The sequence below is a fragment of the Thunnus maccoyii genome, chromosome 1 (assembly GCF_910596095.1).
Source record: "Thunnus maccoyii chromosome 1, fThuMac1.1, whole genome shotgun sequence".
Classification (NCBI taxonomy): domain Eukaryota; kingdom Metazoa; phylum Chordata; class Actinopteri; order Scombriformes; family Scombridae; genus Thunnus; species Thunnus maccoyii.
Genome location: NC_056533.1, coordinates 30,910,973 through 30,924,407, shown reverse-complemented (window position 1 = coordinate 30,924,407; position 13,435 = coordinate 30,910,973). Strand labels below are relative to the sequence as shown.

At 39.1% G+C, this 13,435-nt stretch overlaps 1 protein-coding gene across 1 annotated transcript in view; it reads right to left on the bottom strand.

Annotated features, from left to right (window-relative positions):
* Positions 1 to 8,814: 8,814 nt before the first annotated feature.
* trip4 (thyroid hormone receptor interactor 4) overlaps positions 8,815 to 13,435 on the bottom strand; it is a 77,923-nt gene continuing 73,302 nt past the window's right edge. The window contains exon 13 of the mRNA XM_042407311.1: positions 8,815 to 9,788. Within this exon, the coding sequence (XP_042263245.1) occupies positions 9,724 to 9,788 (65 nt within the window). The 3' untranslated portion in view covers positions 8,815 to 9,723. The remainder of the gene's footprint in view (positions 9,789 to 13,435) is intronic.

Genomic DNA, 13,435 nt, shown 5'->3' with positions numbered 1-13,435 from the left:
TGAAAATGTATAAGTTTTGTAAATGTAGAATTTATGGCACAGCTGTTGTATTGGATTGCATTAGACTGCTTAATTACGTACATCTCCTCCTTCTCCCTCATTATAAATCCAGAATAACTAAATATGTAAATGTTGTTCATTCAAAAAGTTTTCCTGCTGGACACAAGATGTCTCCACCTATTTCATTGTAAAGTCCAATTCTCAGTGTATGAGCACTGGAGGCTTCAAGTTTCCACATCACACTTAAGTCAGTTGCATACTGGACCACAATTGGCTTCAAAAGTGCGTTGTGATGTCACAAATCATCCTTGTAAGTAAATGCCTTAAACTCAGATTTTAGGTGAGCTCACATAAACTTTCCTCCTTCAGCAGATGAAGTTAAAACAGCCTTCTAGTGTCGAACTCTGCACATACATCATTCTGCTCAATGAAGCTCAAACATCGAACTGAAGTAACAAGAGGAAAAATATATTTTTGACTGGAGGGGGACTTTAAGTCAGTAGAATATCAGGAAATACCCAGAACAATTGCATACATGAAAACAGAGAAAACTGGCTTGGACCAGTGAATGCTCCTAAATTACTAAAACGGTCAATCGATAATCAGATAATCTCTTGATTATTTTCTTGATTAATCAAGTAGTTGCTTGAACTATAAAATGTCAGAGAATGGTGAAAAGTTTATTTTCATAGAGGACATTTAAGAAGCTGGAATGAAGGTTGTTTTTTTTTTCATTCTTACAAAATGACCCAAAACAATTAATTGATCATCAAGATAGTTGGCGATTAATTTTCTGTCTGTTTTTTCTGTTTCATAAGGCACCATTTAGGGTTTATAAACTGTAACTAATGGCTTTGTTGATGTTAACAAATCATTACTAATACTTTTTATATAGTTATAATCCATTAATAAGGAAAACTTCTGGGTTACTGTGTGAAAAACATCTTTGGTTGGTGTTCATCCTTTAAATTTGGTAAAAAAAAATACAGCAATAAATGCTCATTGATTTCTGACTTTCTAATAATCCATCAAGTATGAAGTTGCACATTTCAAGAGGATGCTAACAAATGACTTGTGGTCCAGACTGTCTGCAGCCTTTTTCCAAAAGGAAAGTGGTTGAATGGTCCATTGGAGCTGTCTTCCTGATTAACTAAAGAGCTTATCTAAAAAGATAGTGTCATGCTGGAGGAGGATAAACACCAGCCAAAGGATAAAGATTTATTTTTTTACAACCTGACAAAATTGTTCAAATTAATGGATCATAACTGATCAATAAAGCTTCAGTAAACATTAATAAAGCCAAATTCTAAATCAGTTATAAAAAGGGACCTTCAAAAGACATAATCTGTAAGCATTTAGTTGAATTTCTGTATAGCGAATGGAGGAAATACTCTTTTCAAGGTAGTAATTGATATCATCTGTAAACAATTGTTGGACCACTTTCTTAAGACTGTATCAAGTACATTGTTGAATGTCAATACTTCCATCTGTTAATACTCCGATTACACAAAAGAAAACAATACAATGCTGTGGTCAAAACTTGATCTTCGTGCTTGCAACTACCTACGCCATGTTCTAATTCCAGTGAACTGAATCTATTAACAAGCAACCGAGGGGGAATTTCTCAGAAAACAGTGAGCTGGGAGAAAAAAAAGAAAAGAAAAAATGATTCAAACAATAAGACCCTTTCAGATATGTCAGGATTCAAATTCTCACAGCACCACGGATAACCTTTCATGTTTACCAGCTTCAAACACCATGAAGGCTTTAAGTCGTTGTCTCTCTCAGCGCTGGTTTCCCAGGCAACAAGAATATGATAATGTTGCCTTTGACATGACAGAAGGAATCATCTCGCTAACAAACAGAGACAACAGGCACAGGGAGGGCTGAGGGAGAGGCAGGGGAGGGGGCTGAATTAATGGACTCATTTTCACACAGAGGAAAAAGCAGCAGCAGCAGCTACTCACCATCCTCCATCTTCCTCTGTTGCCTCCAATGCATTCCTGCTGGCAGGCACACTCGTGCCTTCCCAAGGGAACAGCCAGCCTCCATTGGAGAGCTAAATAACAGTCAATGGCCAGTGGGGACCGGAGGGGACGGATTTCTGATGATGACTGCCCTTCAAGGCTGAGGCTCCGAACCACTCTTGCTGAGCGTCACACCAACTAAAAAACTGAAATGAACAAGCTGTGTGGACGGCATGTGTTTTCCATCAGTGAAAAAGGGCTAATCAGCCAGCCATGTGGAATCTCAGAGGGGCTGGCTTGATTCATGTGTGATCATCTTTCCATTACTCTGTGAAAGAAACTGTAAAGCCTTGAGACTGATCTAAAAGAGACTAGTTCTTTAGCACATATTTAAATAAAAGATCTGTATCAACTGACAACCTTGTAGCACATTAATTAATTGCATAGATGCAGTGGAACAATGTAATAGTTAACACAATTATTAATACAATACAACATAATGTTACACTATTGTAGCATAATTTATACATTTCAATGATTCAACAAATTGTTTTTTTTTTTTTACCATGACCTAATTCATCTTCCATTTTCCAGATTGATCTGGGTCATTTTTGGTTTTGAGTGACGTGTCTCAACAACTGTTTGATTGATCGGCATGAAATTTGGTACAGATGTTCATATGTGCCTCAGGATGTAATAACCTTGGTGATCCTCTGATTTTTCATCAAGCGCCACCATCATCATCTTTCAGTTTGTCCAGTACTTTGGTTTATGACCAAATATCTGCAAAACTGTAGTATTCAGATAGACAGTATGAGTTCTATATTTGGGGTTTTTTTTTGGGCTGTGGTTTGACTGCCCCGTAATAGCCGTGCAAACACTAGCAAAGGTTGGAGTCATACATACAACAGCGTGCGTTAAATTTAGGAGAAATAATTATTGGTTCTGAGATCAGTTGCAAACCAATAATTAATCACCAATGAACAGTGACGCCAATAATATAACAATGGATACGTTTTGCTGATGGGATTATAGAGCAAAATCATAAAATTGAGCTGTACTCTCAGGCTAAATATGTGCCTTGAGTACCGCACGAAAAGGCAAAATCAAATGAAGCAGGCAAATTTGGGATTATTCACAGATTGTTAAATGTTAATGTGTCTATTCGCCATATAATCCACGCCACTCTTCCAACATGAATGAGATCAACTGCTGAAGTAAAGACATTTCTTTGCTCCATGTTCTAAATTTGCTTGAAACGGCTTTTTTTGGGACAAGCTTACATTTTGACCCAATTAGTCAAACAGAAACCACAGTCATGAGGTCTTTGTATGAGATATCTTTGAATGTAATGGATCTAGAAAGAACGCTCCAGTGTCAGTATGGTGATTGTAAGGTATTTCTCCAGGCAATTTGCTTTGTTTCCTCACCAAACTGCAACAGTTTCGTAAATATCTATCTGTCATGTGATTACATTTTAACAGTCGAGAGAATAAGACCACATTTCTAAAGCCTATGGCAAAAGTGTGTTTGCATTAATTGTCAATCATACTGCAATATGCTAATAGTTAATCCAGAGTAATCATGTTATGTATCTGTTACAGTGCCTGCTCCTCAGAAAACAGTAGCCTGCAAGGAAATATTTTACATATTCAAGAGACTAAAGCTCGACAAATCACTATGTTCAGAGATTTACCCCTCCTGACAGAAGAGACCTTGAAGACAAACTATCTTCTGAACTGTCTTTTGTGTGGTGTTATTTGTGTTAAAAAGCTCTAAGAAGCTGTGAAGACATCCTAGTAGGGGGGCTTTCTGTGGACAGACATTATACCCTGATGTGAGCATCTTCAGTTTAGAGTTTCTATTATGGTATCTATTAGGTTTCTATGGCATTCCTTTTTGCAAAATTGATGTGGCAATCATTTTAAACACCCCCGTCCACATCTGTGTTGTTACAGGTCCCATCTCATTCAGCAAGGTCAAAAAGGTCATGGACCAAATTGATCACTTATCAGTGGATCTTTAAAAATGCCTCAGAAAGAAAGCCATTTGTAATGGGAAATCCATTTTTAATTGAATTTATGCATCTGCTCTCCTTTTAAGAACTCAGGATCATTTTGGTGTACACAGTGCAGAGCAGATTTACTGATGTTTGCATGATACAGATTTCCTCTGATTGCAGTCCTTTGTGGAAAAGATCATTTATAGATCAGATATTACCATTTACTGTAGCCCAAGCAGCCCTCAGGGGAAAACAGGTCATGAAAAGAGAACACAAACAGACATCCATGTCTCAGATCTCCCTGTGTTTTACCCACTTGCCTTGAGGGACAAAAGCATTCAAAAGTTCATGTGTTTCCCCTCCTCAGATGGGGCCCACCTTGGACCTCGGGACTAACCAAAGCAACGAGCCATGACACACATTGGAGACGGTACAAAGGCAGGCGGGGGAGGAATTCTGCTCCACTTAGCAAGTCTATAAAGCCCAGTTCCTATTAGGCAATCATAGGTGTGATCAGGAAATGTGTCTTTGCCAATATCTCTACCAGGACTGTGAGTGGACTGAATGAGCTTTTAATTGATCTACAGTTCCACAAAGTGCTCAGATTACTTCCTGTTGGCTTGGTGAAAATGATGAAGTATTGTATGAGGAAGTCTTGGATGTTGAGAAAATATTTGGACCAATTTAATGTAGGGAATTATGCTGTGTTTGTCATCAATGAGCCAATAATGACAATCCTTTTCTAAATATTTCCTTTGTACATCCATCCTTGCTCGACAGGCAGCGTTCTGTGACATATTATGAGATGGATGAGCCACAAGCTGTTCCCAGGTTGTATTGTTCCCCAGCCTGCCGCCACCTCTTCTAAAGTGTTCCAAAGCCTAATTCCTCTTTCCCAGCCTGTGGGGATGGGGGGATGGGACCCTGCACCCTCAGTCCAATCAGTCTCTCAGCAAGCACACAAAGGTCCCGCTGCTTCTACAACTGGAAACTTGGCTTGATACTGAGGAAGAGGACATACTGTTGGAATGGAGTCAACTGTATTTCATTTCAATAAGGAAATTCAGCTGGGCATCTTTCTTTTTTCAGCCCAAATGATGAATAAATACATTACTTTTTAAGTGTCTTATCAAATTGAAAACTAGCTAATTGGATGAAAGTAGGACGGTGAGAGAAATTTTAGTAAAGAGTTTCTACTCCTGAAACAGGTGGTGCTCAAAATTGGATGATGCTCTGCTTGTTACATTGCTTCATCTACTCTGATATGTCCCTCTCCCCTATCTGCTGGCATCATTAGCAGCAAGGTGGTTGGTGTGTGATGTAGTATCTGAAGAAGCCTCAGGCACAGTGGTCAAGCACAAAAAAAAACCTCACAGATGGTAAATTGGTTTGATTTAAAATCAGGATGATTTGCTGGTAAGAGGTCGCAATGTATTTATTTGCAGGGAACCATTTACAATATTAAAAATAAGTGTTGTCATTTGATGTATTACACCAGAGTAAGTGTGAAGCAAATTTTCATCTGCAATTTTGGGAAATTCTGTTTCTTGCCAAAGTTAGATAAGAGGATTAAAGCTAGAGTAGGTAATATATTTTAGAAGTATTTTTTGTTATATTTGTTGAAATTCTCTTTACATCTCAACAGCAATCAATAAATCAAATGCTCTGACAATAAAAAGAAAAAAATCCAGTATCTGTGGGTGGCGCAGGCCTGTAATAAGTCTGTCCAATAATTTCATTCAGCCTGAATGAAATGATTTGATAGGCTACCTGCCTATCTGCGCTCACTCTGCCTGTGTACTACTGGCTGTAGTGCGGGAGAAACTGAACAACGCATAATCTTATCAACAACGCTGGTCCAAGAGACTTTCAATGGATGTAAACTCGGCTCCCAGAAGTAAAAAAAGCGGAACTCATTACTTTTGTGGCAGACATCAAACAGCTGAGGGGCGGTCCTGTTTACCGTTTACTGTTTACTAAAGGTTTTTGTTGTGCCTTGAGAGGAAATTGTGTGCATGAGTGAGTGCAGTAGTAAACACAGCGAGTACAGTAAACAGTGGTAAACTGTTGTGTTGCGTGCACGTATGACGCGCATGCATATGACCCTGCTTGAATGGTGGGAGGAGCTTAGGACAGAGAGGAGAGGGGAGGATCTGCAGGAGCAGGGTTTTATTTTCAAATTCTGGTCTTTAACAGAACACTACATACCCCAGCTTTAATACCATTCTCATATCTGCCTGTTCAATGTGAGGCTACAGCCAGCAGCTAGTGGTCCAACTAAAAAAAAATCCACCTACCAGCACCTCGAAAGCTCACTTTTATCATGTTTGTTTCATATGTACAAAAAAATGTGGTTTTATGTGCCAAGCTGAATTGCTGTTTTTTCACTTCGGTTTTTGTACATATAAAACAAACGAGATATAACCTGTTAAATAATGAGTTTTAGGTATATTTTGTTGAAAGACAGAACCAGACTAGCATTTCCCCCTGTTTAAGCCGAGCTAACAGCCAGCTGACTGTATGAAAGCAAATATTTCCTGAAATGTCGAACTATTCCTTCAATATTTAAATGGATCTCCTACAGCATTTTCTTTCCACATAAGCACATCACATTATCTTTTGTGCATGAAAAACCAACAGCACATGATCTCATGGTGTTTATCTAAAGAGGCTTAGTAAAAACTGCATGTGCTTAATTGTTCAGCGTAACAACACAGAGCTCTTGTTTATGTGAACTTGGATGTCTGTTCTCATCCGGAGAATTACCCCTGATCTGGGAGACAGAAGAAGAGGCCACCCACAGGGCAAGTAGCTGTCATCGTTGATTCACTGGGGGTTGAATTTAGTAAATTCTTAAGCAGCCTCTCTGAGAGAAAAAAAACCCACCTTCTGTGGGGAAACTTTACAAAAGAGACCTCTTACATTCTCTGGGTGGGAGATTACTGGGAGGGCTGGTGCAATTATGCGTTCTCATGCTGAATGGAGTGGAGCAGAGAGTTGTAGCTAATCTGCAACTCAAACAAGAGTAAATCTGAGCTAATCAACAGCGAATTACAATGCTAGGCACAGGCAAAAACGTAACAACTCTGGATGGGTGTGTGTGTGTGTGTGTACTGGTGATTCATGCTATGCTTTTCAAACCGTGGTGAGATACGCCCTCAGGCAAGAAACAGCTTAAGCCAGGCTCAGACTGGAAGAGTTTTAAAATCCCAACCGATTTTGAAATCGAGTTGCATCACACACATAAGGAGAAACTTCACAGATGTTCCTCTCTCTAATCTCAAACATGCACACACTACAAGATTTGAAAATAATGGCGCATCACACACAACAGGATATTATTAAGATTATCGTACCAGAGGGAGCAATGCACCATCTCATGTGATCTCATGGGGAGGCGTATGTAAATAAGATATGGCTGTAAGAGGTCTCATAATACATCCATAGTCTGTATGGTTATGTCATGGAAGACATGTTATATAGGCAGTCGTGTTTTTGCCACTTATCGACAAGCCTTTCCTCCATCTCAGCTGTCCAACGCACCAGTACAACAGCTTGTTGTTGTTTCTTTGCAGTCGCCATTTCAAAGTCCTCTCATTCACTTCAGTCTCCTTGTAGACTTGTCTCTCTCATTGGCTATTGTGGTTCCACTCAGAAAGTAGTGATGTAATTATCCAGGCAGCCCCAATGAGTCTGCAAGCAGTTCTGGAGGTTTAAGATTGGATCTGTTAACTCCTGACATTACCAGATAATCTAGACATTGGTGCCAACCAATGTCCCTGACCACATTTCTCCTCCGATTGTTGGGATCGCGGATAAATCAGCCCAAAACTCCTGTAGTCTGAGCCTGGCTTTAGTCAAAGAGCCACTCAACACATTGGGAAGGAAATAAGCACACAGTTATGCAAGAACAGGTAAAACGCTGAAACACAGAATTACAACGTACTGGCAGAATATCAATAAGAGCCTGTCACAACAGCCCTCAAACCAAAGGAAAGACTTAATAAATAAAGTCAGAAACCTTGCGTGTGCTTGAATGTAAGTCTAAATAAATGATTTCAGGGGTACTAGTTTGTGCATGTTAAGTATCTAAAGAGATTGAAGTCCTACCTTTGATTTGGCACGCTTATTTTTAAAGGAGGTAAAGATGCTAGCGTGATGAATCTTATGACCATTTTCAAAACGCAGGTTTAACCCATGTCTTATGATTCATACCAGGCTATTGTTTATGACTAAATACCTGGTCACAGCAATTCACACAACAGCCCAGTGTGTGAGTGTAGTTTTCCAGATGGCATTGCTTAACACGATTGTTTAGTTATAGATTAAAAAGTGGTTGCTGCAATGCTTTTATGCTGGAGATTCAATACAAATCAATAGTGTGAAAATTCATAAGTAATCCTGCAGGATTTCTTATCTTTATACGCTAACTTAATACAACACAAATGTACAATCGTAATGAGGCATCCTTGTGATCAACAAGAGTGGAATTAATGGCTGAGCAGGCAAATGGTTGCAACCAGTAATGTTTATGGAGAAATGAAGACCACCACTATAGTGAGTCACAACAGATCATAACCCATTTAAAGAAAAAAAGTTTCCACCCTTTTAACATCAAAATTGTGCAGCGTTGGAGCTGTTTAAAACTCCTTGTGGTGATGAACAGGGAGCACAGACAGAGGTCAGATAACCCATGTCGCCTATGCTGTGTTTAGATTGAAAATATCCATGCTTCCAAAAATCCCCAAGGGGTTTTTTGTTAATGTGGGCTTGTTGCTTCAGGTACAGGAAAGTAGATAAAATACCATCTAAAAAGTATAAAGTATAATAATAAGTCCATGAGTCTGAAGGCTTAAAAGGAGGTTTATTCCTCTTTGAGGGAAAGTTATCACGACAGCAGGAATTTTCTCCTCTCTCTCAATGTGTGTGAGTTGAACAACAGAATTATCACAGTTCTACATTTTACACAACACAAGCTATTGTACGTGGAATGTGCACTTGATTGTATTTGATTGGATGTTGGACTGCACTGTGGGAAAATTTGAGCCAGGTTCAACTTCTTTCGCTGGATGACCCTGCATTTATTTTTTTTGCCAAAGCCCTCTATGTCATCACTCCTGCTGCGGCAATGCAATTGTCTCATTGAATTTAATGAGAATGCTGTGTTTTTTTACCCCAGTACTATTGCTGGTTTAAATGTGACCTTAGCTGTAAGAAGGGTAATGATAGGCCTGCCTCTGATGGGGAGGGGAGAGGGTCAGCAACTCTCTTGTTTTCAGTAGGTTTTTGATTAGAAACAAAGCTCATATATTTGCTTCGTTTGCTGTTGCATAAAATGTTTCTAGTAATTTCAAGTTTATATTTTCTGCTTTGAGAAATCAGGAAATGAAAGATGGCATCCTGATTACAACATACATTTTTTATTTTCATTTAGACAAATCAAATTTTATTTGGAATTAGAGAAGCGCAAAAGCAAACGCAAACATGTTTTATTTCTGTCTAGATATTTGTCAAAATTACTTAATATTATGCAGGTAAGGAATAGTTGAACAGTTTCAAGCAATATTCAGGTAAAATGCAAATATCATTGATTAAAAACACAGATAGAGCAGATACTGATCAAATGTCAGTATTGACTCTTGATAAAAGAGTAGTACAGCCCAGTAGAGAGGTCGGCCAATTTTTACAGAAAAACATGATTTGCTATGTCCTCTTGAGCTTGTGGTCAATCAGACAGTTTTTCTTCCTCTGATGTCACTCTGCAGCTGATGGGACCAGCCCCTTCTTGGCACCCTGGTGGTAGTGACTCTCCAGCTTCCCTGTGAGAGAAAGGGGGTGAAAGGGAAGGGTGGGAGGGGAGAGAAGAGGAAGGGATGAATCAAAACACCATCAAAGGGACAGAGTGACCTTTCTGAGAGCTCAAGGCCTGCTGATTAGAGGCGGCCTCGAGTAGACAGGGGAGAGAAAGAGAGACGCACAGAGAGACAAGCCAAGAGAGAGAGAGAGACAGAAAGATGATGAGCTAAAAGGCCAATGAGAACCTTTATTCCATGGCTAAGAGAGATTAGACTACAGCCTTTGTTGCCAGCAAAATAAGGTGTCCTTTAATCTGGTTGTAAAGATGTATATTCAGTATGATCTAGCGGTAACAAAGACCATACATAGAGTACAAAGAATGAGTTCTTGTGATACACACCATATATCCTGTTAGTTAAAAAATACAGACCTATACTGAACCACGAGTGAATGCACCTTGTTATGTTTCAAGTCTTATATTACAGCCCTACATTGGAGGAAGTATCACACACACTGAAACAGTCAGAAACATTATTAAAAATATCCATAAGTATAACTTTAAAGTCTCTCAGAGGAATGAGTGTCCCTAACTTGAGTTCATCTTGCTTTAATCCATAAGTGAGGTGGTATGTTACTGGAATCCAGTCTTCCCCAGTTCTGAGTTGAGGAATGTTTCACCTAACCTAATCTGTGATCTGGTGTCATAGTTGTTCACTTTGAATTCAACTGAGGATGCTACGTGACTCAGCAACTTAAGATAGCATGGTGCTCTAAACCAAAACACAGGTATGTTGATGTTGCTGCATGTCAGTGTTGACCATCAGAGTTTTCATATGACTCATGGCGGTAAGTGCGATAGCTGTCTTGAGTAACAAATAGAAAGGCATCCAGTGGTTTACGGGTAGTGGCAGCAGCACAAGCAAACAGGGTATCTTTATAATCAAGTGTGGATAGTACAGTGAAAGAAGAAACAAAGTCTGTTTTGGTATAAGAATCAAATTTGAAACGTTCATCATGCGTTTTGTGGAACAATCAACAAATTTCCTAAGTACTTACAATGCTGTATGTATCTATTAGATTTCCATTAATAGAACATATCAGAGTAGAGACATTAAAGCCCAGTGCTCTTGTGAAATGGATATATCTTGTCTTTTTGGAGTTTAGAACAAGTTTCAAATTAATAAAAGAGGTCTGGAGGTCATAAAAAGATTCTCAGACTCATCCAGTGAAGTCCTTGTTCATGGTAGAGTCGATGGCATACAAAATGGTGTCATCAGTGTAAAAACAGACATAGCAATGTTCAGTTGGGAAATAAATATGATTTATGTATACAGTAAATAGTAGGGCGACAAATATTGTTCCTTGTGGGACACCATCTGGGGACTTCAACAACAATCTGATCTCTAGCAGAAATATATGATTTGTAACAGGAGGAAGCAAAATTATCAAAACCTGTGGAAAGCAGGAAATATGAAAGTGTTATCAGTAGTAACTAATACGTATAGACTATTAGGCATGGGATGATATGAAAATATTATGTCCTGATTATTCTGGCAAAAATAATTGCGATTCATGATATTATCCTGATAATCATCAAAATATGCTAAAAACTCTTAAATGGCACTAAAACATACTGGAATTACTTTCCCTTAGATATTTGTTTCTCAGGAAGAAAAAAATATTTTTATTGCACCACAGATAAGACACACATCATTTTTGTGTGAACATCCTTTTTAGTGAAAGAACAAACAATCAAACAATGACTGGAAAGACGTGGGTTTTCCCTTCTGGAAATTCAAAATAAATCGGAATCAATATAAGATTGTACGTTCGCAAGTTAGAGAGCTTTTTCAAATCACTCATGTGAAGATATTCACGATTAACCTGTTTATGGGAATTCACCACAACTTCAGTGTTTTTTATACTGATGCGCGATAAAATCTTTTATCCTGCAATCCCTTTAGACTATACAGTCATTTTTTAGTGCAGTCTATTGATGTTTATGTGAGGTGTATCTAAGGAATGTTACTGCCTGTGCATGTTTTTATTTATCTGCCAAGAATGTATCAGTCTAGATTCTTTTGTTTATCTTTCTTGGATTTTGTAGCTGAGCAAGTTAACAGCACCTGCACAAACTTGCTGATAAGCAGACTGCCATTAACAAGCCATAAAACAGTAGCCTCCATTGTTGTCAGAATGAATTGCTGTGGTTATAATTTGTTGTTCAGTAATACACATGAACCTCAGATGAGAATCTTTGGAGAGATGAAAACAGCTGAGAATTACAAAGAGGGATTTTATCAAGTTGCTATTTATAGAAATTCTTGTGCAGTAGCTATGGTATGTAAATAAAACCCTTTTAGCCACTGACCAGAGCTGACCTCCTAATCTACTGCAACCACCTCTTTTCTCTCCCAATACAGCTTTCAATATCAATCACATTTCAAATTCCTCCATTAGATCTCATTTACACAAACTATGGTCTGTTGCTTTGTCCTTTTTTTGTGCAAAACAACCTCTGCTGGGTTTTGATAACCTGTGTTGACCCTATCCTTGACTGCAAGGCAAATAATAACCCAGTGTTTCTCTGCCTAACAGGCCTCCTGCTTGTCAAACCTTGACATTAGCTGGCTGTTTCCCCCATGGCTGAGGCAGGGGAAAAAATGATACAAGTGTGACAGGCAGGGGTGGTGGTTGTCACTTGTGCTTTCTTTTCATGTTGTCATGCTATGGCTGAACTCAGTGGGTAGTAGCAGCATAAACAAGGTGTTTAGGAGAAGTGCTGTTTGCTCACCATTTCCAAGCCTGTCTGAATGGCTGTCAGTGTCTGTCTGTTCTGCCAGGAGCAAGTGCTGCTTAGGTGTGGAAACACCTCTGGAATTTTTGGGTGAATGCTGCCAAAAGGTGATCCAAGATTACTTCAATGATAAATCTTCCATAACAGAAATGCATCATAGGTTAAAAAGGCTTTTTTTGAAAAATTCAGCAGACACAGGCTAAGAGTAGCTCCACTGTAGCGTGTATTTTAGGGGGGAAATAAATATTAGATGTTAAGAGCCCAATAACTATATCATAAAATACAGAGATGGCAGCTGAACTCTTGAGAGCCATAGTCAGAGTATGTTGTGCCAGCATAAGCAGACCATTTTTTCTGGGAAGCGTGCTAATGTTCTAACTCCCCTGAAGCCAGGCTCAGACTACAGGAGTTTTGGGCCGAATTATCCCCAATTCACCCCACCTGACTATCAGAGGAGAAATCCAGTCTGGGACCTTGGTCGGTAATGATGTACAGCCCACTTTATTTGGTGACGTGAGGGGTTTACAGATCCAATGTTAAACCCCCAGAACTGCTCACAGACTAATTGGGGCCACCCCGATAATTTCAAACATGTTTGATATTTAGGAGTTAAAATCTGGATGATTACATCACTACTTTCCGAGCAGGACCACAATAGCCAATGAGAGAGACATGTCTACATGGAGACGGTGTTGCCAAGCAACGGTAAACATTCTAGCCCTTGAGGTGTTAGCTAGCATACTACTGTTGATAGACCATAAAACTGAACCTCTAGTTCTAGCTAAAGAACAGACAACCTGTGCTGACCGCGTCTCCCCAACAATTTTTTCATCCAGACTCGTTTAGCCTTCTGCTTTTGTTTTTTCTCACTGC